Genomic DNA, 25264 nt, shown 5'->3' with positions numbered 1-25264 from the left:
GCAACCACTGTTTAGATCCTTTAAATAGAAGAATAGAATTGAAAAATAGGCTACTATTTTTTATATATAAGTCACCTGTGGTGGAAAAAAAACGACTGTAAACTTTTTTTTAAAAATAGTTTGTAAACTATTATTTGACTTTTTGTTTATGACGTTTTGCCCCTTTATTAAACATTTAAAATATTCACAAATTAATATGGATTTTTTATTTATTTTTATTTTTAGATTTTACTGGTTTTCTAAGGCCAAATTATTTTCCCGCATGCTGAATGAGAAGAGCCATCTCTGGAACCATACAGAGAGCTGATTTATAGGTGATTTATAGGCTAATGATAATAAATGTGTCTGAAAAAATAACGAGGCATTTTAATTGTTTTTACTAATAAACTAGTATTTTCTAAATCAGTGTCGCGGCTGCAAACATCTCCATCTCCGCTGTAAAGCGGATGCGCCTTTAGATAGAAATGCACCGTTCATGCGGATTATCAGACAGTATTTGCTTTCGATTCGAATTTGTTCGTTTAAAATTGGACATTTCAAGCTTTATTTTGTTTCAGTTCATTTTTGAGACGCGCTCCAGTTCACGGAGATCATGAAAGCGCGCCTGATTGTTTTCTTTTATTTTACGAAATCAAAACGTTTTCTTGTTATTGTGAGTTTACTCAAATAAAAGTAGTTGCGAATTATGTATTATTATTTTCTATATGACCATATATTATGAGCATTTTAAGTTGTTTCCACTGTTGATAGGAAAATACAAGTGTTCGCGCCTGCGCCTCCGCACAAACCATTGGATATGCGTCAAAATCTTGTGTTTATTTGTGATAAATTATTGTATTATTATTGTCTAACCTGTATTATGACTGACATATGACGAATTGCTTTGTTCCTTTTTTCGATAAAAGCGTCTTGTAAATATTGTTTGTTCTTTATTTTTTCTTTATTTTTTGTCATTGTTATAAATAACAACGAAATAACATCAGAGAATCCTACAATATAAGTGCAATAAAAAGTCCATAAAGTGCAATCCGTTATATTACCAGTCGACAGGGAAATAACAATTGTATGAACAATATACTATGGATTGTGAGATGTAGTAAATAGTACAGCAATGCATTCACAACTATTAAAGTTGTGTAGAGAGAGAATTGTGGTGTATGTGGTGGGGTGGGTATAAATTGGAGGAATATTTTTTTTCGGCCCGTCCTCACTAGAACAGCAAGCGGTACGTTGTTCATTATTGTATATGTTTTATTGTGTATTAAGTGGAATACTTCAAATTGTCTTAGCGTGCATGCTTAAAGTGATTCTCAATTGTAGCAGGTCCAGGAAAAATTAGGCCCTTTAAAAGTTATATTTATATATATATATATATATATATATATATATATATATATATATATATATATATATATATTCATATTCATATTCATACTCATACTTCGTTATCTAGAGATAAAATTATACAAAATACAAAAAGTAGTCAAAACACATAACAGAACATAACTTTTTTTTTTCAATATTATGTGCTTATTATTTTTAATTAACGAAATGTCAATCTTCATCTTTATAACAGAAGATACAATACAACAATCTTCAAGATACAGTATAATCTTCACGTATAAAGGATTGCCACCTTTAAAACAGTCCTTTTCGTGTAGGAACAAGCAATGCAGAAATACATGGTTAGCATATTAATTTAATCTCTTTTTATCGTTCATTTACTAATTAGGCTATATATGTTAACTCAACTAATGTAATGTAAATAACTGGATAATTACTATCCAATAAATAATAAGTAAAAAATGTCAAATAAATGTATTGATTAGAGTTGCCATAGACTAAAGATTTTTGTAGTCAACTAGTAGTAATTTATTTAAGCAATTAGTCGACTAATCGCACGTTTATATTAATTAAATACTGGGTGCATGCATGGTAGGCTATAGCTCAAGCGCACGCATAAATCTTGCTGCAAAGCACCAGCAAAAGTAGGCTAATTATAATAAATGTGTCTGAAAAAATAAAGAGGCATTTTAATTGTTTAAAGTGTGTTTCGCCTTAGAGAGAAATTAACCTTTACGGATTACATAATCAGACACTTTCGATTTGAACTTTTTCATTTAAAAGTAGCCATTTCAAGCTATGTATATTCCTCAAGTCTGACTGTGAGACAGTAGGGCCTACACTGTTTCAGTTCATTTTTGAGGCGCGCTCCAGTTCACGGAGATCATGCGGCTGATTGTTTTCTTTTATTTTACAAAAGCACAATGTTTTCTTGTTATTGTGAGTTTACAGCTATTACAGGCTATTTTAAGTTGTTCCCACTGTTGATAGGAAAGTGTTCGCGCCCGTGCCTCCGTGGCATGCAGCAAGCGCGCTCCACACTTCGCACAAACACTTGGATATGCGTAAAAATCTTGTGTTTATATGTGATAATCTTATATTATGACTGACGAATTGCTTTGTTCCCATTTAGGATAAAAGCGTCTTCTAAATATGTAGCCTAGACTAGCCTGATATTAATAATGAATTATTATTATTTGCGTTTATACCTAACTATAAATGAGTTCAGTAGGCTAATTTTTATCATGAAATAATTAATGAATGTTTTATTTTAATATAACCTAACCTTTTACAGTTTTGGAAATGTTTAAGAAATTCAAATAATAAATATACACACCGTTTTATGACTCTATACTGTCCAAGCAGGACATGAACTGATCGATTATCTCTTTTAGTTACAGCACATGAATGAATATCAGGATATGTTGACAAGAAACAATGGCAAACAAATATTTTAACATGAACATTTGTGTAAATTCATATTTACTATTTGGAATAAAAGCTATACATAAGCAAGGTAAAATCACTTAATTGCTAATAAAATACAACTGAAGATCAGTGGGAAAAAATAATAAAGAATGAGTGTGTGGAATGTGCTGGAAACCGCCCTTGCAGCAGACTATGGCAGACGCAGACGTCACGTTCGGCACACGAACTAGTGATGTGGCAGACGCAGACGAGACGTTCGGCAGACGCAGACGTCACGTTCGGCACACGAACGAGTGATGTGGCAGACGCAGACGAGACGTTCGGCAGACGCAGACGTCACGTTCGGCAGACGCAGACGTCACGTTCATTGAGACGAGTGCATGTAGCAAAGTCATATTAAAGAGCCGATCGGAACGCCATAGGTTAGGAAAGAAATGACACAAAGCGAGCGCCATAGAAAACACCACGAGCGTGAGTCACGCGTGCTTCCGTGTGTGTGTGTGTGTGTGTGTGTGTAGTGGAGCACACACTGAGCGCTCATTCCCAGAGACGCGTAGAACAATTGCAGTCTCTTTTAGCTTTAATATGCATAGACACTAGTCCATATCGAGATTTTATTCATTGTACAGCAGCTACTTTTGATTTATTCATTCAAAAATAGCCAAATTCCGTGACGTTCTGCTTTATATAGCACGTTCCATTTGTGACTGGATTCCGCGATTCGATCCGTCGCTTCGCAAACACAGACGGGATGAATTTATGAATGAAAGTGTGAAAGTTCTGACACAAAACGAAGTTGATACGTATCCTCACGCTTTTTTTAAGTGGGTATACGCAAATCCTTGGCCTTTTCTAGTGGGTATACGGCGTATACCTGCGTATCACGTAGACTACACCACTGATCATAGGCCTATACTGTATTAAGATTGTCTTATCTGGCAACATTAACTTACACTTATAACGTCTTCGATTTGATTAAAGAGTAACGTGTAGCATTGTTGAATAAAATTAATTTGTAATTGTGTATTTGATGTATGTGTTGGCGCGGTAGCCGTTTGAATAATCTCACTCGTTTTTTTTTTTTCATGCTTGCTAATGCTAACGTCGCCGCCTGAAGAATCAGACATTTAAGCGGGCCGATTCGAAAGTTTTATTCATGACTCGTGGAAGCATAATAATATACTCGCATTGTATTAAGATTTTTCGAGATCTTACTAGTTAATTTATTTACCATTTATTGTACTTGTGATTTTTAAAAGGTTTTTTTTTCTGTTTATTTTGTGTTACAGGAAACTTCCACCCAAGCAGACGTTGAGGCCCAGATTTCCCTGCCAAGCACTCCAAGGCTCATCATGCTCGGTAAGATCCCAGCACTAGACATACACAGATCCCAATTTTAAGTGTATAAGTATATTAAGTGTTAAGTATATTTGTATCGATTCACTGTGTGTGAACAAAGTTTTACGTGTCCAAAGTGTTAAAGTGGCGTAATAATATCCAGAATGGACGCGTATAAGAGACATGAGACTGAACGCACTGAAAAGCCTTTGCACTGCTCATATGCTGAGAGAGAGATTAGACAATAGAGCTGCACGATTCATCTTCAAAGACTGTGATCTCGGTCATCGAGACCTTTCAATTCGTCTGTCTATTAAACTTTGACAAAATCATATCGCAACATTAAAATCTGTGTTGGCTATTCCGTTGACCCAGAGAGAGAAACGTTAGTCATGAAACAGCTTCACAAACAGTCTTTTAAATAAATATCATACATTAGAATTTATCCAGAGGTAAGCACTTATTTGTTGTTGATATATTTTTGACTAGGAATAGGAACAAATATTTGAGTAGTCATTCTTTAACCACCTACCCGACTAGTAAAATAATTCTCAAAGTGTTTATTTGGGTTTATATGAACTGTTGTGTAATTGTTAAACATCAAACTTTTATTTTTTATTATTAACTTTTCTACCATTTGCATGGTGAGTTAAAATAAAAGTTTGATGTTTAACAATTATTTAAAAATATATTCCATTTTAAATATTTATTTAAAAGACTGTTTGTGAAGCTGTTTCATGACTAACGTTTCTCTCTCCGGGTCAATGGCAGCGCCAACACAGATTTGAATGTTGTGATATGATTTTGTCAAAGTTTAATAGACGAATTGAAAGGTCTCGATGACCGAGATCACAGTCTTTGAAGATGAATCGTGCAGCTCTATTGTCTAATCTCTCTCTCAGCATATGAGCAGTGCAAAGGCTTTTCAGTGCGTTCAGTCTCATGTCTCTTATACGCGTCCATTCTGGATATTACGCCACTTTAACACTCATAGATAACGACAAATTTCATCATCTCTTGGAACGAAAGTGGCTAACTTCTGTCAACCTCATCTACAAGCAAAAATAAAGCAATTGAATTTAAGAAAAATTTGAATAAATCCATCTGTCTTGCTTATAAACTTTTCAATTAATAATTAATTTCTTCCACTGCAGGGTAGAAGACTCCAGCCCAGGACGTTGACTAGTTCAGGCCTCGTTTTTGAATGAAAATACAGTTCTGGGAGAAAAACAACATTCAGGGACCAAATTCTACTGTTTGAAATCCTGCTGTTTTTAAATCATTTAATTTGTCTTTTATACACTCTAATTTTAACCAAACATTTTAATACATTTGAACAGGATTGATTTGTATGTTCAGAAAAGTGTTGTTGTATACAAAACGAAATTAAATGTTAAAGGGATACTCTACCGAAAAATGAAAATTCTGTCATCATATACTCACCCTCATGTTGTTTCAAACCTGTATGAATTTCTTTCTTCTGCTGAACAGAAAGGAAGATATTTAGAAGAATGTCAGTAACCAGACAGTTTTAGATACCATTGACTTCCATAATAGGAAAAAAATATACTATGGAAGTCAATGGTATCTAAAACTGTCTGGTTACTGACATTCTTCTAAATATCTTCCTTTCTGTTCAGCAAAGGAAAGAAATTCATACAGGTTTGAAACAACATGAGGGTGAGTATATGATGACAGAATTTTCATTTTTCGGTAGAGTATCCCTTTAACAGAAAAATGTTTACCTATTGAAAAAAATGTTTTTTTGCTATTTATTTTATGAATTTTGAAATTTAAAGTGTGAAAAGTTGTCAATAAATGGCATTTTTGTGAAAAAAAAGTGTCTTCATTTTACAGTACACAAAATTAATGCAGTAATCCCTATTACAGTAGTAAAATATGTGAGGTGATGAAACACAGTACTGTGATTATTACTGTAAAAAAGTTTACAGTATTTTTAAAGTTACTGCAATTAAGTTTACAGTAAGTTTCTTGGACGGACGGACGGACGTATTGTAGTTCCTTCCTTCCTTCCTTCCTTCCTTCCTCATCTGGTAATTCTGTTCCCTGGTTTTGTTATGTTAATTTTGTTATTAAACTATTTCTGCATTTGGATCCAACTCTTCTTTTGTTTTTTTAGTTCACCCAGCGTTACAATGAAATGATTGCCTGACCTCTGATGATCATAAATATTCTCTTTATAGACTCTTGGTGTGAATAGGCACATCTCAATCCTTCCTGTCTTGGCAACTTGAATGTCACATGATTCACTTCAGTTTGATCATGAGTTTATTTCTGACTTATTTATTTCCGTTTATTTTCCGACAGGCTGATGAAATGCAAAGCACTGTAGCCTAAACAATCTGAAGCTAGAACAACCGCAGCATTAACCATTAACACAGTGTTATAATGAATGACATTAAGAGATCAGAGATAACTGAAGTTATATATGATGATGTGATGTTGATGACTGAGACTGTGGAAATGGACAGAGGAGAAAGAGTGGAGATGATGGTGGATATCTATGAAAGCGCAGATACTGAGAGACATCATGATCTGAGGACAAACACAGAGAGACATCAGCCACTTCAACACACTGGTAATGTAATTCATCTGATACATATTATAACAGAGAGACAGAAGTATTGTAGTATCTCTTGTGTTTTTCTCAGTTACTTTGGTTTATTTTTTTAAACCGTCTTAACATTCTCCAAACTCAATTGTCACAACTGTTTTATGGGACATCATGTCTGCAAAATGTAGTTACTCACCTAAAACATTTCATTATTTTTTTTTTGTCATGAAGTGAGATGTGAAACATGCCGTAAATATTTATAGAAATGACTCGTATGTCTGACAGATTTTGATAACTGAATGGCTCACATGATGAAAGACTGTTTAGATGTGTTGAATAGTATGACAATTTTACAGAGAATCAACTCGTCAGTTTTGATCAGCAGGCCATGTGTGTATTAAGATATTATGTAGTACTTACTCTTTTGCACCAAAACACTTGTACTAAAACAGGTGGAATTTGCTTAAATAAAAAAGTTCAATTTTGGTTGAACAAGAAATGAATTGTTCAGAGATCTGAAGTTATTGTTTTGAGAGATCTTGTTTGAGAATTGAGCCAAAGCGATTGAGAAAAAAATGTAAGAGTAAAGTTCATTATAATGAAGTATAGAAGTGTGATGACTAATTTAATCTTGTCTGTCGTCTTCAGGAAGTGTCTCAGTGAAGAACAGAAAGCACAGAGCAGTTGAAGTGTGTTTGTGTCTGCTGTGTGTTCTTCTGCTGACTGCTGTAATGATGCTCTGTGTGTATTTCACCACCGAGAGAAACCAGTTACGAACCCACATCAATAATCTGACTGAGGAAAGACATCAAATACTTACCAAATATGAGCAGATACTGAACTACAGTAATAATCTGACTGAGGAAAGAGAGCAGATAAAAAACAAGAATGATGAACTCCAACGTGTCCTTTACGAACAAGGTAATTTTGTGTTTTCCTCATTAAATCATTAAAATTTATCTTTTTTTCTATCATTCCACTCCAATAAAAATAAGCATCGACATAAACATCAAGTGTCTGTTCATCAATTCGGCTTTAATAAATTTGATCGTGGACAAAGCTAAACTGTGTAAACTAATATCTAAACTGGTGTATTAATAGATCAGCGTGCTGACAACTTCAAATGGATTTACTACAACTTCTGTTTTTATTATTTTTCATCTGAGTATAAGATGTGGAGTGACAGCAGACGAGACTGTCAACAGAGAGGAGCAGATCTAGCAGATTTTTAGGCTATGTGTTGGTGGGTATTATCACAAAAGAAAAAAAGTAGAAGGAAAAATAAGGAATATTTATTGGGGGAAAATATGATGTCTTTAAAGGAACTGTCAATTTGTATAATTGTGTTAAATGTGTTTGAATTGAAAGACATAATAAAGTACATTTTATATATATATATATATATATATATATATATATATATATATATATATGCTAAAATATTTGTTATTTGGACATTAGATGTGCCTTATTTAGAATTTTAAACCTACAAGTGTATTTTTATGATAGCAATAACTGTAAAGGGACTATTGTAATGGGGTAAATCAAATGTAGGCTAATATACTGTCAATTACTAAGCTCAGATTCATCTTACCAGTTAAAATTCATACTGTGCTTTTGTAATTATTTATTTTTAATTTTGTGATTTTAACTTCTGCTTTACAAAGCTTTTTTTTAGATTGTGTTCTAATGTTCTTCTAATCATAAACATGTACTACAGCTGCCAAACAAAACCAGAGAGAAATGTATTCATAAATCTTTAAAACAATCTAATTAAATATTGGGCACAAAACATTCAGCCAGTAAAAAAAGAAAACCTGTAGTATATATATTGTATTTAGGCCTATCTATCTATATATCTATATACAGTATATATATATATATATATATATATATATATATATATGTCTATATTGTCTAATTGATCACTGTAGCCTTATTTAAGTTGATTTTCTGTATACTGTGCATTTATTTTTGGACTAATAATGGTTAATAAAGTCCAGTAATGGTGAGAGAGTGTCAGTGGTAATGTCGGTCAGTGTTAGAGGATCTGTGTAACAGCTGAGGCTTAGCCTGACAGTTAGCCTGCCCTGGACCAGGCTAGTTTCCCAGCATAAGTTGCCAGGGTAACTGAGTTTGAACTATTTTAAGTTTGCTTTATGAAACAGAAATCACCGACAATAAGTGTGACTAACCAAAATAAGCCTGGCTTGTATTCTAATCTTGTTTTATGGAACAACCCTCTGCTCCCGACCAGGTTAGGTTCACAGAGTAAGTTACCATGGTAACTGATGCACTGATGAGTTACCTCTCTTTCAGAAACGGGCTTGACTTACTCTGCTTTCTCAGGTTTGACATACCTCCCATTCTGAAACAGAAAACCCAGAGTTTCCCTCATATCAGGGTTAACATACTCAGAGTTTTCACTTAACCTCCTTTCTGAAACAGGCCCCTGGTTGCAGTGGTTATGTTATGTTTATTTTGTTTATTTTGTTATTAAACTATTTCTGCATTTGAATCCAACTCTTCTTTTGTTTTTTAGTTCACCCAGCATTACAATGATATGATTGCCTGACCTCTTATGATCATAAATGTTCTGTTTATAGACTCTTGGTGTGAATAGGCACATCTCAATCCTTCCTGTCTTGGCAACTTGAATGTCACGTGATTCACACCAGTTTGATCATGAGTTTATTTCTGACTGATTTATTTCCGTTTATTTTCTGACAGGCTGATGAAATGCAAAGCATTGTAGCCTAAACAATCTGAAGCTAGAACAACTGCAGCATTAACCATTAACACAGTGTTATAATGAATGACATTAAGAGATCAGAGATAACTGAAGTTATATATGATGATGTGATGTTGATGACTGAGACTGTGGAAATGGACAGAGGAGAAAGAGTGGAGATGATGGTGGATATCTATGAAAGCGCAGATACTGAGAGACATCATGATCTGAGGACAAACACAGAGAGACATCAGCCACTTCAACACACTGGTAATGTAATTCATCTGATACATATTATAACAGAGAGACAGAAGTATTGTAGTATCTCTTGTGTTTTTCTCAGTTACTTTGGTTTATTTTGTTTAAACCGTCTTAACATTCTCCAAACTCAATTGTCACAACTGTTTTATGGGACATCATGTCTGCAAAATGTAGTTACTCACCCAAAACATTTCATTATTTATTTTTTTTGTCATCAAGTGAGATGTGAAACATGCCATGTCGTAAATATTTTTTAGAAATAACACGTATGTCTGACAGATTTTGATGAATGGCTGAATGGCTCACACGATGAAAGACTGTTTAGATGTGTTGAATAGTATGACAATTTTACAGAGAATCAACTCGTCAGTTTTCATCAGCAGGCCATGTGTGTATTAAGATATTATGTAGTACTTACTCTTTTGCACCAAAACACTTGTACTAAAACAGGTGGAATTTGCTTAAATAAAAAAGTTCAATTTTGGTTGAACAAGAAATGAATTGTTCAGAGATCTGAACTTATTTGCGAGATCTCATTTGAGAATTGAGACAAAGCGATTGAGCAAAACTGTAATATATATTCATAATAATATAGTAGAAGTGTGACGACTAATTTAATCTTGTCTGTCGTCTTCAGGAAGTGTCTCAGTGAAGAACAGAAAGCACAGAGCAGTTGAAGTGTGTTTGTGTCTGCTGTGTGTTCTTCTGCTGACTGCTGTAATGATGCTCTGTGTGTATTTCACCACCGAGAGAAACCAGTTACGAACCCACATCAATAATCTGACTGAGGAAAGACATCAAATACTTACCAAATATGAGCAGATACTGAACTACAGTAATAATCTGACTGAGGAAAGAGAGCAGATAAAAAACAAGAATGATGAACTCCAACGTGTCCTTTACGAACAAGGTAATTTTGTGTTTTCCTCATTTAATCATTATAAATTTAACTTTTTTCTAACATTCCACATCAATAAAAATAAGCATTGACTTTTCATTAAATAAATTTCAGCACGGACAAAGCTAAACTGTGTAAACTAATATCTAAACTGGTGTATTAATAGATCAGCGTGCTGACAACTTCAAATGGATTTACTACAACTTCAGTTTTTATTATATTTCATCTGAGTATAAGATATGGAGTCACAGCAGACGAGACTGTCAACAGAGAGGAGCAGATCTAGTGATCATAAACAGCAAAGAGGAACAAGTGAGTGAGAAAGAAAACGATTTTGTGTTTGTTTGTGCACATTGACACATGGGTTGGTCTGTTTTAACAGATGAGAGAAAGGTGTATTACTGTTATTGTAATTATTACTACTACATATAATATATTACTGTTCTATCACAACAGGAGTTTTTGCAGAAGGTTGCAGGTAATGATCAGTTTTGGATTGGTCTGAGTAAAACAGAGGGAGTGTGGAAATGGATCGATGGCTCCACAATAACAAATGAGTAAGAAATCACTGAATTTAACTGATCATTAGCCAGAATTTCTCTACTGTAAATATGTTATCATACTCATAACTGACTCTACTGGAAATCAAACAGTCTTCTTTGTTGTTTCAGGTATTGGAGATTTCAGAATCAGTATGTATATAGTGATTATTGTGCTGTAATTATTTCATCAGGTTGGGAATATATGTCATGTTATAATTCAATAAAATGGATCTGCAAGAGAACAATTTTAAAACCACTCATTAGATAAAATATATAAGAACTCACAGAGAAATAAACCCATCATGTTTTTGGAAATCAGTGGTTCTGCTTTGTAATTGTAATTATATCATTGAACAGTTCAAGTTATTTTGAAATGAAATATTTTTACGTGATTCATCAGCTTTTTAAATATGCAGCTTAATTGGAAATCCGAGTGCTATGTTATATAACTAAATCATAATAGCAATTAAGATAAATGGATCCACTCATTAAAGTCTGTGGATATTGCTCATGAGAAAGGGTCAGTGGTCTGGTGTCTCGTCCAGAAGAGGGTCTTCAGCAGTTTTTCCTCCCTGTTGGTGATATCAAGAGCAATCAAAGCCAGCAGACAAACTGATGGACCCTCGTTCTCCTCTGTGACTCTAGTGATGGATGGATCTCCACGGATGTGTATTTAACTTTCCTCATCAAAGCCTCAGACTCTTTACCACTGAAACTCAATTACAGAAGCTTTCATCTACTTCCTTTTCCACAAACAGTGAAATCAGCGATATCATGTAGCCCAAAACGTAGGCCTACATGATGCAGAGGGATGCATAATGTGACAAACTTAGTAAATAAATAAAGCTAACAATATATAAAACTAGATCTAATGTGTTTTTGTTCATCTATTAGATTTCATGTATGTTTAAAGCAGATGCTACAGTTCAGCTAAAATTATGCATCCAGTGGATCAGCACAATAAAATACAGATTCAATGTAAAGCTCTTTATGTCCTGTAATTTTATCTGTGTGAATCACATGTTGTGCTGCAGAAATAGTGTGAACAACACTATCAACTGATCTCTTGAGTAAACTAATGTGTCATTAACACAAAGCACTGAGCTAACGGCCTCTTGAAAAGCAAAACAACACACTAAAGGAGATGAGCCATTTATTTCACAATATATTCTCTGAGTAATAAACATTATTATATCACATTCACTGATGGGCAGGTCCTGCCTCAGAAGCAAAAGCCAACAGAACACATTTGATGCAACACAATTAATCTGTAAATAACACTATATAGTATATGCATGTGCAGTCTGTCCACATTTAACACCATAGTTGAAATTCATCTTTTGAATTCAGTTCTTGCCAGTGTTGTATTTGAGACCGGTCTAAAGTTCTTGGTCTTCTCCCGGTCTCGACAGCATTTGTACTCGGTCTTGTCTCGGTCTCAGACTAAGAGGACTCAGGATTTTATCTCAAGACCAGTAAAGGCCAGGATATCACTAAATTGCTGGTGTATTGTCTGATTTATTTGTTAACATCATTAATGTAATTTTATGTAAAACTTACTGCTTAAAATGCAATCAATAACTTATTTCCAATGTGATTATCTTTTGTTACTCTGGTGTCGGGTTCAAAATCAACGCAGGATTGTCAAAAAAAAGAAAAGAAAAAAAAAGCCAAAAATGAATACGAACACCCTCAAAATTCAAAGATCGCAAAAAAAGGTATTTGTATGAGATTTTTACATTACAACATATAATAAAGCAATATCACAAGAGCAAAAGAGCTATTTTTACAAATATGAGCACGATTGCACATGTGATATCCCCACATGTGAGACCCAGAAAAAACGCATACCTTCACTCTAGGGGTCAAACAACTAAACATCAAGTCAGGAATCTCGGTGTGACACTAGAGTCAGACCTTAGTTTCAGTAGTCATGTCAAAGCAATAACTAAACCAGCATACTGTCATCTGAAAAATATTGCAAGAATTAGATGCTTTGTTTCCAGACAAGACTTAGAGAAACTTGTTCATGCTTTCATCACTAGCAGGGTGGATTATTGTAATGGACTCCTCACTGGCCTTCCCAAAAAGACCATAAGACAGTTGCAGCTCATACAGAACGCTGCCGCCAGGATTCTGAGCAGAACCAGAAAATACGAACATATCACACCAGTCCTCAGGTCTTTACACTGGCTCCCAGTTAAATTTAGGAATGATTTTAAAGTATTATTACTAGTATATATATCATTCAATGGCCTAGGACCTCAATATATTGCAGATATGCTCACTGAATATAAACCCAACAGATCACTCAGATCATTAGGATCATATCAGCTAGAAATACCAAGGGTTCACTCTAAGCATGGTGAGTCTGCTTTTAGCTATTATGCCGGAACCAGCTTCCAGAGGAGATCAGACGTGCTCCTACAGTAGTCACTTTCAAATCCAGACTCAAAACACATCTGTTTAGCTATGCATTTACTGAATGAGCACTGTGCCGCTGTTTGTCTGACTGTTTGTACTGTACTGTATTTTATTTTATTTTTCTAAACTGTTTTAATTATTCTTATTTCTTTTTATTATTTTAATTTCTTCTATGTAAAGCACTTTGAATTGCCATTGTGTATGAAATGTGCTATATAAATAAACTTGCCTTGCCTTGCCTTGTCTTGCCTTATCACATTGAGTTGAAGACTCAACTCAATTGACACTGTATAGAATTTGTATATGTGTGGACTTGCCAAACCTAAACAAATGGGTCAAGAGAGAGCACCACATTCTTCCGGCTGTCGATCAATCTTTAGCCATGCTGTCAGACGCCACAATCTTCACAAAACCTGATCAGGCTTTTGACAGATTCCCTTGACCTAAGAGTCGAGACCACTCACCACATTCATTAATCCATTCAGGAGATACCTTTTCAATAGACTTTCATTTGGAATTGGCGAATGTCTCAACTACTGGAGGATGTCAGTGGTGTTAAACATCATGCAGATGCCATTCTTGTCTTTGGCTGAAACAAACTTGAACACGACCAGCATCTGAAAAATGTCTTGAAAAAACTCACACTGAACGAAAAACGTGAGTTTGCTAAGACTGAAATGCTTTTCGTTGGTCACAAGATCCCAGAAAGAGGCCTGGAGGCAGACCCAAGCAAGGTCAGGGCTATTCTACACATGCCAGAACCAAAGGCAGATGTAAGCAAAGTACTAGGAATGGCAAACTACCTCGCTAAATCTCTACCACAACTTGCTTCATTCACCACCCCACTGAAGGAACTGCTCAGATAAAGAAACTAATAGGTGTGGGATGAGCCACAGAGACAAACTTTTCACAGATTTAAAAAGACATTGAGTTCACCAAGAGTGCTGGAATCATATTCACCTGAAAGACAGACAGAAGTTGCTGCACATGCGTCATCCTACGGCATAGGCGCCGTGTTGTCACAGAAACAAAAAGATGGAACATGAAAACCTGTGACATAAATATCCAGCAGTCTAAAGGATACTGAGAAGCGCTATGTGCAGATTGTAAAAGAAGCACTAGCAGTGATGTGGACGTGTGAGAGGGCAAAATAAAACGTACCTGCTCATTGTAGACTATTTTTCCAGAGGTTGCACATCTGAACGTCACATCTTCTGAGGTCACAGTCAGAGCAGTCAAAGATGTTTTTGCACATCATGACATTCTGGAGGAGGTCATTTCCCACAACGGGCCGCAGTTCGTATCACATAAATTCCAACAGTTGCAATCTCAAACACACTACGAGCAGCCCTCATTATCCCCAAGCGAACGGAGAGGCTGAAAGAGCTGTACAGTCACAATTAAATGATTGTGGACTAAAGAAACAGACTAAAACAAAGCCTAGCTGACTTACAGAGCAACACCTTTGGAGCACAGGTTTTCCCTTCTCAACTGCTTATGGGCAGATGTATCCGGACCACTTTACCTTAACTACCAAGAAACCTTGATCCTGAGTTGCCGGACTTGCAAGAATTCAGGGTAAAAAATGAGGAAACAAGAAAACGATTAAATAACACCATTTTCAGCACAGTCTAGTGAAGGTTGAACCATTTGTCATCATCTAACAGTTAAGCTCAACAACAATAACACCATTGAGGTCAAAAGTTTGGGGTCTGTAATTAAATAAAACATTTACAATATTTTATAACTTACTCCATTTTAAAAAGTGAATCTCTACACTTCCTGTAGGGGAGAGCCGGGACGATTGAAACGCGGGACGGATGAACCATTGAGATTTCCTTGAAAACCACTCACGTCATGTACGTCAAATTTCGTCACCACGTACAGCACGCAATGCCTACCAGACCCGCGAAAACATTTCTTCTTTACGTCATGCCGTTTTGGAGTTAAAGCTGGAAAGCTGTTTTTGAGTGCGGTAAGTGAATTCTTTTGTGCGGTACTTTTATTTTTGACTGACAAATTGTAATGATAATACGGCAGGTGTATTAGTACTGCAACACACCCTTAAGTGTGCAATATCAGAGTTTTTTAGTTTAAGGGCAAAACAAGTTTAACTGGCTGGAGGAGCTGTCAGTTGAACCTGGTCATAAGAAAACCACTGTTAATGTGGTCACACTATGTGTTTAAGCATTTAATAAAAAAGGGTTTTGCAATAAATAATGAAAACATTTGTAATGCATAAGATGTATTTTCGATGTTTAATAGTTATTTAATCATATGAACCTACAGAAGTAGGTCTTTAGCCTATACTGTTCATAGATTCATATACTGTTCCTAGACTTGTGTTTCTTTTAATACAAATTTATTTTCAATTACGCAACACGTTATCTCTTTAATAATCATCAATTGTCCAATCTTCAATCTTCAATTTATTTCATCTATTGTCTTCCGGTTGACCTCGTTTTCTTCATAATAACAGGCTATTCAACTAGCAAACACTCAATATGACTCAAGGAAGAAATGTAAGAAAATTTATTGTAAACGGATTTGTCTGTCTTCGTCACCTAATAGTCTATTAGAAAGATTACGCAAAATGCACATAGGCTTATTGCCTATAGTTAAACTGTTATGTTTCATCTGTCCGAACCCTGTGTTTCAATCGCTTCAATCGCTTCAACTACTGTTCAAAGTCAATTTTTACTTAAATCATTCTATATTTGTACCGAATAACACATGATACTAAGAGAATACATATGTGAATTGTTGATCACAAAAAAAAGCAATCTATCTGTAACCTTATCTTAGAAAACGACGTTTATCTGAAAAGTGTTTCAACTGTCCCAGCTCTCCCCTACTCATTTTCGTTGTCTAAAGACGGGACCAGTCTGATTACCAACCAATGGAAGACAGGGGGATTGTTTGAGGAAACATGTTTGAAAACAATAATTTTTGCAAATCCATCTGGTGATGGTTTAATGGAGCCCAAAATCCAGCTTTAGAGAAAAGATTATGAGTGTCATGATTCCTGTCTTGTGTTCCTCTTGTCTTTTGTGCTGGACTTTTATGTTATTTCCTGTTCTGTGCCAAGTTTTGTAGTTTTTTGTAGTTTTTCTCATTGATTAGTTCCTGATTGTTCCCAGGTGTGACTTGTTTGCCAATCTCCCCTTGAGTGTATTTATACCCAAGTGTTTCTTGGATGGATGGATGGATGGATGGATGGATGGATGGATGGATGGATGGATGGATGGATGGATGGATGGATGGATGGATGGATGGATGGATGGATGGATGGATGGATGGATGGATGGATGGATGGATGGATGGATGGATGGATGGATGGATGGATGGATGGATGTTCGTTCGTTCGTTCGTTCGTTCCTTCGTTCCTTCCTCATCTGGTAATTCTGTTCCCTGGTTTTGTTATGTTAATTTTGTTATTAAACTATTTCTGCATTTGGATCCAACTCTTCTTTTGTTTTTTTAGTTCACCCAGCGTTACAATGAAATGATTGCCTGACCTCTGATGATCATAAATATTCTCTTTATAGACTCTTGGTGTGAATAGGCACATCTCAATCCTTCCTGTCTTGGCAACTTGAATGTCACATGATTCACTTCAGTTTGATCATGAGTTTATTTCTGACTGATTTATTTCCGTTTATTTTTCGACAGGTTGATGAAATGCAAAGCATTGCAGCCTAAACAATCTGAAGCTAGAACAACCGCAGCATTAACCATTATCACAGTGTTATAATGAATGACATTAAGAGATCAGAGAAAACTGAAGTTATATATGAAGATGTGACGTTGATGACTGAGACTGTGGAAATGGACAGAGGAGAAAGAGTGGAGATGATGGTGGATATCTATGAAAGCGCAGATACTGAGAGACATCATGATCTGAGGACAAACACAGAGAGACATCAGCCACTTCAACACACTGGTAATATAATTCATCTGATACACATTATAACAGAGAGACAGAAGTATTGTAGTATCTCTTGTGTTTTTCTCAGTTACTTTGGTTTATTTTTTTAAACCGTCTTAACATTCTCCAAACTCAATTGTCACAACTGTTTTATGGGACATCATGTCTGCAAAATGTAGTTACTCACCCAAAACATTTCATTAATTTTTTATTTTTTTTGACTCGTATGTCTGACAGATTTTGATAACTGAATGGCTCACACAATGAAAGACTGTTTAGATGTGTTGAATAGTATGACAATTTTACAGAGAATCAGCTCGTCAGTTTTCATCAGCAGGCCATGTGTGTATTAAGATATTATGTAGTACTTACTCTTTTGCACCAAAACACTTGTACAAAACACGTGCAATTTGCTTAAATAAAAAAGTTCAATTTTGGTTGAACAAGAAATGAATTGTTCAGAGATCTGAAGTTATTGTTTTGAGAGATCTTGTTTGAGAATTGAGCCAAAGCGATTGAGAAAAAAATGTAAGAGTAAAGTTCATTATAATGAAGTATAGAAGTGTGACGACTAATTTAATCTTGTCTGTCGTCTTCAGGAAGTGTCTCAGTGAAGAACAGAAAGCACAGAGCAGTTGAAGTGTGTTTGTGTCTGCTGTGTGTTCTTCTGCTGACTGCTGTAATGATGCTCTGTGTGTATTTCACCACCGAGAGAAACCAGTTACGAACCCACATCAATAATCTGACTGAGGAAAGAGAGCAGATAAAAAACAAGAATGATGAACTCCAACGTGTCCTTTACGAACAAGGTAATTTTGTGTTTTCCTCATTAAATCATTAAAATGTATCTTTTTTTATCATTCCACTCCAATAAAAATAAGCATCGACATAAACATCAAGTGTCTGTTCATCAATTCGGCTTTAATAAATTTCATCGTGGACAAAGCTAAACTGTGTAAACTAATATCTAAACTGGTGTATTAATAGATCAGCGTGCTGACAACTTCAAATGGATTTTCTACAACTTCAGTTTTTATTATATTTCATCTGAGTATAAGATATGGAGTGACAGCAGACGAGACTGTCAACAGAGAGGAGCAGATCTAGTGATCATAAACAGCAAAGAGGAACAAGTGAGTGAGAAAGAAAACGATTTTGTGTTTGTTTGTGCACATTGACACATGGGTTGGTCTGTTTTAACTAATGAGAGAAAGGTGTATTGCTGTCATTGTAATTATTACTACTATATATATATTATACAATATATTACTGTTCTTTCATAACAGGAGTTTTTGCAGAAGGTTGCAGGAAATTATCATTTTTGGATTGGTCTGAGTAAAACAGAGGGAGTGTGGAAATGGATCGATGGCTCCACAATAACAAAAGGGTGAGAGATTACTGAATTTAACTGATCATTAACCAGAATTTCTCTACTGTAAATATGTTATCATACTCATAACTGACTCTACTGGAAATTAAACAGTCTTGTTTGTTTTTTCAGGTATTGGAGAAATCAGAATTTCTATAATTATTATTGTGCTGTGACTTCATCAGGTTGGGTAGATAAGTCATTTTATAATTCAATGAAATTGATCTGCAAGAGAACAATTTTAAAACCACTCATTAGATAAAATATATAAGAACACACAGAGAAATAAACCCATCGTGTTTTTGGAAATCAGTGGTTCTGCTTTGTAATTGTAATTATATCATTGAACAGTTCAAGTTATTTTGAAGTGAAATACAACAATATACTGCCCATAACACCAGAACTCTCAAAGAAAAAAATAGATCTCTTGAAGAAGACATTCTGAGACAAAGTAACCATGGTGACTCTGTTGATTCCATTGAGAGGAATACATTTCTTCTAAAGACTTTGTTGGAGGAGCAAGGAAAAGCAGCCCTCTTAAGGACTAGATATTCTCAATTAAATGAAATGATTGGAGAGGACTTGTATGCAGTCTTTCTGGAAAGTTTTAACCGAGGGAAACTTCCAACGAGTTGTCGGAGGGCAATCATAACGTTGATTCCAAAAAAAGGGGATCTTGGGTTCCTTATAAACTGGCGACCTGTGTCACTGATCTGTTTTAAGATTTTATCTAAAACATTAACTAATAGACTTAAAAAATATATGACAAATGTAATCCATAAAGATCAGTCATTTTGTGTCCCTAAACGTACAATTTTTGATAATCTGTTTCTCGTAAGAGACATTATTACAGTTGCACAAAGACACAAATTGGACATTGGATTTCTATCCTTGGATCAGGAAAAAGCTTTCGACAGGGTGGACCATCATTATTTGTTTAAGACCCTTGAAGCTTTTGGTTTTGATACACAATTTTTCTCTTGTCAAGCTACTGTACAGTGACATTTACAGTATGATACGAATTAATGGGTCTTTAACTAGGCCTTTCTCTGTGACCAGGGGAATAAGACAAGGATGTCCTCTGTCTGGTCTTCTGTACTCTATTTCTATTGAACCTCTGTTAGTTATGCTGAGGAAACAGCTGTGTGGTATTGGTGTCCCAGGTTTTCCAGAAATAGTCCCGGTGAAACTAACAGCTTACGCAGATGATGTGACAGTAATAATTAAGAGCACTGATGATGTTACTAAACTTATTTACTGTTTGAACAAGTATCAGAAAGCTACATCTGCTCGTATTAACTGGGATAAATGTACATCCTTGTTGCTGGGAGACTGGCTGGATATAGGACCTCCTCGATTACCACAACAGTGTAAATGGGTTCAAGATGGATTTAAAGTACTTGGTGTGTTTTTTGGGACAGCTCAATACACTGAAAAGAACTGGGAGGGATTAGCAAATCGGGTGATCGGCAGATTACAAAAATGGCAATGGCTTCTCCCACAGCTCTCCTTCAGAGGGAAGTGCTTGATTATCAATAATCTGGCTGCCTCAATGCTATGGCATAGAGTAACTGTTTTAAATCCTCCTAAGGAATTGCTTACCATCATCCAAAAAGCTTTTGTGGATTTTTTTTTGGAACGGTCACCATTGGCTTATTCCTGGTATACTTTACCTTCCTGTGGCTGAGGGAGGTCAAGGACTAATACATATAGAGTCAAAAATATTAGGAATGAGATTACAAACTTTACAGAGGATTATGTATTGTTCTGCTCCTTTACGATGGGTTTCATTTGGGTTGTCTATATTAACAGATTTAGGTGGGATAGGCCTTGATAAACAGTTGTTTTTAATGGAAAAGCCCTTTGAGGAAAAGGCATGTTGTTTCTTTCCTAACTTTTACATGTCAGTAATTAAATCATGGAAATATTTAAACTTTACAAGAACAGAAGATGTGCACTATGGGGTTTCAGAACCCTTGTTTTTTAATCCCCTTATAAAACTACCATCTAATTTGTCTTGTTTTGTTCCACAGTTTTTAAATGCTGGGGTCAGTAAAGTTATGGATTTAATTGATTTGACACAATGTCAGTGGCGAACTGTGTTATCACTTGCTGCACAGGTTAAAATTAAATCTCTGAGAACTATGGATAGGATAATCAAGTGTATTAGGGATGCTTTTCCCCCTGCATTAATGTCCTTTATAAACTCAGCCCTGGTAGATGGTTTTACACCTCAGAACTTCCCTGAGCTGAAGGTGACCCCTAAAGATGAGAGAGTTGGGGGTAATATAAACCAGAATACATTGTTGAAGGGATATGGGGATTTGTTTTTTCATGATGTGGCAAAGAAAAATCTTTATTATATTTGTGTCAAATCTGTGCATGTTGGACATTTGCAAGGAAAAACAGATACTAAATGGAGGGCTAAGATTTCTATTTGTGAAGAAGTACATCCATCATGGAGAGTATTGTATAAACCTCCTATCTCGAAGCGATGTGGAGATCTTCAGTGGAGGGAGGCATTGTGCTATAGCCTCAATTAGCTTGGTTTCAAAATTTAATAAGATTGTTTTATTATGTCCCTTCTGTAATGCTCATGATACTGTTTTTCATATGCTTTTTGAATGTCCAAGACTTGGTCCTGTATTTATAATACTAGAAAAGTTTTTTATACAGCAATACCTTGTTTATACACACACACACACACACATGCAGAAACTGAATAAATACTTTGTATTTGGTATATGAGCTATTTTTAAAAATAACAACAAAAACACTAACAATAATATTATTAATGAAACACCCCAATTCCCGCGACCCGTCTAACCCGCTACCCCTTTTTTGGGGGGGTTTCAAAACTTGAGAGCCCTGTGTTCCTGCCCGTGAGAATCCTGAGTTTTGAGTCAAAGATTTTTGAGTTTGTTCAATAAAGGCCTGCTGCATATAGATCCTGCATCCTCTCTGCTTCAACCTGCATGTGACACATGGGAAATCTTGTTAACTTTAGACTAAACAAATATGAGAAAAAATGGCAATAATAGTCTTTGGCCTGCTTTTTACAGAAAATTTGCGAAACAAGAAGATTTGGATGAAGTCGTTTTATGCTTCCGTCTCCCATCAGCTCGCTTTCTGATTGGGTTTCGTTTCACGTGACAATCTACAGACTTTGTTTGTCCTCGGGGTTCCCACACACAACAGGATTTCTGATTGTTAATATTCAACATGGTGGCCCTGATGATTCAATCACTCTTAATAAACCTCCCACCACAGGAAAATCTGATAAGACAATCTGTAGAACCATCAAGATAATCGGGACTTTACCTAGGATTGTCGGAAGGGGAGGATTGGGCCCAGAATCTTCCTGATTATCCTGTAGTGTGTGGGTTCTTTAAGTCACATCAGCTAACCGCTGGTGTACCTCAGGGCTCAGTGCTCGGCCCTTTTCTCACTGATTGTACTGCCACTCTTATAGCAGTGACACACAGCTCTGATGTCCCCACAGTACCTGGAAAATTTTCAATTTGCCTTTTGGACAGATTGACCTGAATGAACTAACACCATTTTCAGCACAGCTTAGTGAAGGTTGAACCATTTGTCATTATCTAACAGCTAAGCTCAACAACAATAACACCATTCAAAAGTTTGGAGTCTGTAAGATTTATTTTCTTTTTTGAAATAAATTAATACTTTTATTCGGCAAAAATACATTCAATTAATTAAAAGTGACAGAAATGTCTTTTATAATGTTACAAACGATTTCTATTTCAAATAAATGCTGTTCTTTTGAACTTTCTTTTCATCAAAGAATCATGAAAAAAATGTATGATGTTTCCAAAATAAATTAAGCAGCACAACGGATTCAACATTGATAATAATAAGAAATGTTTCTTGAGCATCAAATCATTATAATAATTTCTGAAGGATCATGTGACACTGAAGATGTAAATTCAGCTGTCCACTAGAATAAATAACAATTTAAAATATATTACAATAGAAAACAGTTATTATAAATTTGTGTATTTTTGATTATATAAACGCAGCTTTTGATGACCATAAGATACTTTTAAAATCTTATCGGCCCAGATCTTCAAATGGTGGTATACACTAAAAATAACCTATAGGACAAGATGGATAAAAAATAATAATTTATTGAATACTCGGTTTTGTTGTGTTGTATGTAATGCAATGACATTAATACATTTTTAAGTGTCCAGATAGTTTCTGGGCCATCTGTACATCTATGTACTAGCTTGTACAACTTTAGAATTTTGTATTGCAGCACTTCGAATGTAGCACTTCCTGTTTGTGCTGTAGAATTCCTAATTAGAAGTCCCTTTGATTAAAAGCCTCAGCCAAATGAATAAATGTGTAAATGTAAATGTTTCTAATGGCCACAGACTGTAATCACACCTAGGCAAACTGCCACACCCTAATGAGTGCTTGCAATGAATACACATTATAACACAGTTTGACTTTGGACCATGCTTAAGTATTCATACGTGCTGTTGATGTAGCACAGCTAAAGCTATTGCAGTAGATGCTTGGTCAATGAGTAGATGCTGTTTTGCATTGTGGCCATTTTGCCACTCCACCCTAAATGTGCAATCACATTAGCGAATTTCAGCAAAATTTGGCGTGCAAAAATAGGACCATTGTCTATTGTCAGTGTAGCGATGTATAAAGCAAAGCTCACAAAAAAGTCACTTTCAAACCAAGCAGTTTTCTGGTGGACAGTGCAGTAAATTCATGTGACCAACCAGCACAAGTGAAATTTGTGTGGGGTACTTTTTCACCCTCACGTGAAACTCCATTCAGTGAATTCAGTGAAATTCCATAGCAAAAAGGTCAACTGTCTATTGTCAATAATGTATCAATGTATGACACAGAACAGAAAAAAGTCACGTTCAAATCAGTCACTTTTCTGTTGGTCAGTGTGGTGAATTCACGTGACCAACAAGAACATGACCGAAATCTGAACTTTTTTGTCCTCATGCAAAACTCCTGATCGCACACGCTCCTTTTGGAATGACTGGATTTTGCCCGCGAAATTTCTCAGAGCAACGGTAAAAGTGACCTCACCTTTAGAAAAAGGGAAAGACCCATTCAAGACAGAAACCATTATAAATCAAGGCAGCATAGCAGGCAAAAATAACTCTTGAGGAAACGTGTGTGGATTTACTGGGCCAGAACAATGGGACGAGAGGGTGGCTCAAGTTTGGATACAGTAGAGGGAAACTAGCGATGACCCCCAAGGAGCTTGTGGAAGACTCGTGGCTTCCTGTCCTGGCTCACGCCTCCCGCACTCCCTCCAGCGTGGGGGGATGGGCTCTAGTGCACAGGACGGGGTCACGGGGCCAAAGAAGGTTGGGGGTCCGACGAGGGAAAGGTTCCTGTCCAGGGAAATCCTGTCTTTCAACAGCATCACATCGAGGTTCAGGACCCTCGCTGTGTCTTCAGGCCGCTTAGGGACTGTTAGCTCAAAACTGCAGCTCTGCCAATTGTCTGACAAAGCAGGCCACACTTCCTCAGCGCTTTATGATTGAACCCGAGGTCACGGAGAACGTACGCCAGGAGTTTCCAAATTGCAGAAGCAGGCCAAAGATCATCAACACCTTCAGCATTAGCGGCGTCTTCAGACACCTGAGGTTCTTCCTGCATGAGAAGCGATACTAAAGACTGAATATAGTGGGTTGTACAGGCACGTCGGCGGTATGCATGATGCGATTGCACCGGATCTATGGGTGTGAGACCAGGAGGGCTCATCCTCCCTGATGCACAAAGCATCCCTTCATGAGCAGCTCTATTCTCTCCTTTGTGAGCACTGGTTTTAGAGCAGTCTCAAGCTCTCGCTCTCGCTCTCTCAGGCCTGTCACTGGAGCTAAATGACTTCCCTGTCATCAGCTGAGCCCACAGCCGGTTCAGCTGCAGGCATTCAGGCGAGCCGAGCTGACAGCTCTCTCCTGATCACAGAGGCTCACAGAGCCACGTCTTAAATGGTATGCAGTAAATTAAATGAGGCTGAGCGACATTATGTGGCCTAAATGGGAAAACATTACCTGTCTGTCAAAACTAGAATGCAACCTTGTCTGCAAACAATGACAAACTGAATATGCACAAAGTGTGTGTGTGTGTGTGTGTGTGTGTGTGAGAGAGAGTTCTTTTGAACGATTAATCAAATTCACTCATCATCCATTCATGATAAATGTTTCTTGAGCATCAAATCATCATATCAGAATGATTTCTGAAGGATCATGTGACACTGAAGACTGGAGTAATGATGCTGAAAATTCAGCTTTGATCACTGGAATAAATTACATTTTAGAATATATTCAAATAGAAAACAGTTATTTGAAATTGTAATAATATTTAACAATAGTTACTTTTTACTATATTTTTGTCAAATTAATGCAGTCTTGGTGAGCATTA

The 25264-nt window shown here is 36.0% G+C and overlaps 3 protein-coding genes across 4 annotated transcripts; all 3 read left to right on the top strand.

Moving 5' to 3' along the window:
• Positions 1-6443: 6443 nt before the first annotated feature.
• On the top strand, positions 6444-8047 carry LOC311076770 (uncharacterized protein). The gene is made up of 3 exons (XM_084105195.1): positions 6444-6709; positions 7334-7606; positions 7787-8047. The coding sequence occupies exons 1-3, from the start codon at positions 6520-6522 to the stop codon at positions 7915-7917; spliced, it is 594 nt and encodes a 197-aa protein (XP_083961321.1). The 5' UTR covers positions 6444-6519; the 3' UTR covers positions 7918-8047.
• A 646-nt stretch (positions 8048-8693) lies between these two features.
• LOC311076695 (uncharacterized protein) lies at positions 8694-12082 on the top strand. 2 transcript variants are annotated; one of them, XM_084105085.1, is made up of 5 exons: positions 8694-9686; positions 10315-10587; positions 10742-10887; positions 11032-11132; positions 11247-12082. In XM_084105085.1, the coding sequence occupies exons 1-5, from the start codon at positions 9497-9499 to the stop codon at positions 11383-11385; spliced, it is 849 nt and encodes a 282-aa protein (XP_083961211.1). In that variant the 5' UTR covers positions 8694-9496; the 3' UTR covers positions 11386-12082. The 2 variants fall into 2 exon arrangements, with proteins under 2 accessions (XP_083961211.1, XP_083961212.1); XM_084105086.1 differs by having other exon boundaries at positions 11032-11376.
• Positions 12083-17246: 5164 nt separating this feature from the next.
• LOC311076610 (uncharacterized protein) lies at positions 17247-24511 on the top strand (the record flags this gene model as incomplete). The annotated part of the gene is made up of 6 exons (XM_084104945.1): positions 17247-17484; positions 18069-18278; positions 18457-18602; positions 18756-18856; positions 18971-19028; positions 24353-24511. The coding sequence occupies exons 1-6, from the start codon at positions 17295-17297 to the stop codon at positions 24509-24511; spliced, it is 864 nt and encodes a 287-aa protein (XP_083961071.1). The 5' UTR covers positions 17247-17294.
• Between the last annotated feature and the right edge of the window lie 753 nt (positions 24512-25264).

Source organism: Abramis brama (genome assembly GCF_963993115.1).
Source record: "Abramis brama genome assembly, chromosome: 25".
In the NCBI taxonomy this organism is placed as follows: Eukaryota; Metazoa; Chordata; class Actinopteri; order Cypriniformes; family Leuciscidae; genus Abramis; species Abramis brama.
This window is presented reverse-complemented; position numbering and strand designations above follow the sequence as displayed.

What these genes read in the sequence shown, in the direction of transcription:
- LOC311076770 (XM_084105195.1), top strand. Translation starts at nt 6,520, where the DNA reads ATGAATGACATTAAGAGATCAGAGATAACTGAAGTTATATATGATGAT. An exon ending in TCAGCCACTTCAACACACTG is followed by an intron (nt 6,710 to 7,333) that starts GTAATGTAATTC and finishes TGTCGTCTTCAG; the next exon opens with GAAGTGTCTCAGTGAAGAAC. An exon ending in ACGTGTCCTTTACGAACAAG is followed by an intron (nt 7,607 to 7,786) that starts GTAATTTTGTGT and finishes GTGTATTAATAG; the next exon opens with ATCAGCGTGCTGACAACTTC.
- LOC311076695 (XM_084105085.1), top strand. Translation starts at nt 9,497, where the DNA reads ATGAATGACATTAAGAGATCAGAGATAACTGAAGTTATATATGATGAT. An exon ending in TAAACAGCAAAGAGGAACAA is followed by an intron (nt 10,888 to 11,031) that starts GTGAGTGAGAAA and finishes CTATCACAACAG; the next exon opens with GAGTTTTTGCAGAAGGTTGC. An exon ending in GGCTCCACAATAACAAATGA is followed by an intron (nt 11,133 to 11,246) that starts GTAAGAAATCAC and finishes TTGTTGTTTCAG; the next exon opens with GTATTGGAGATTTCAGAATC.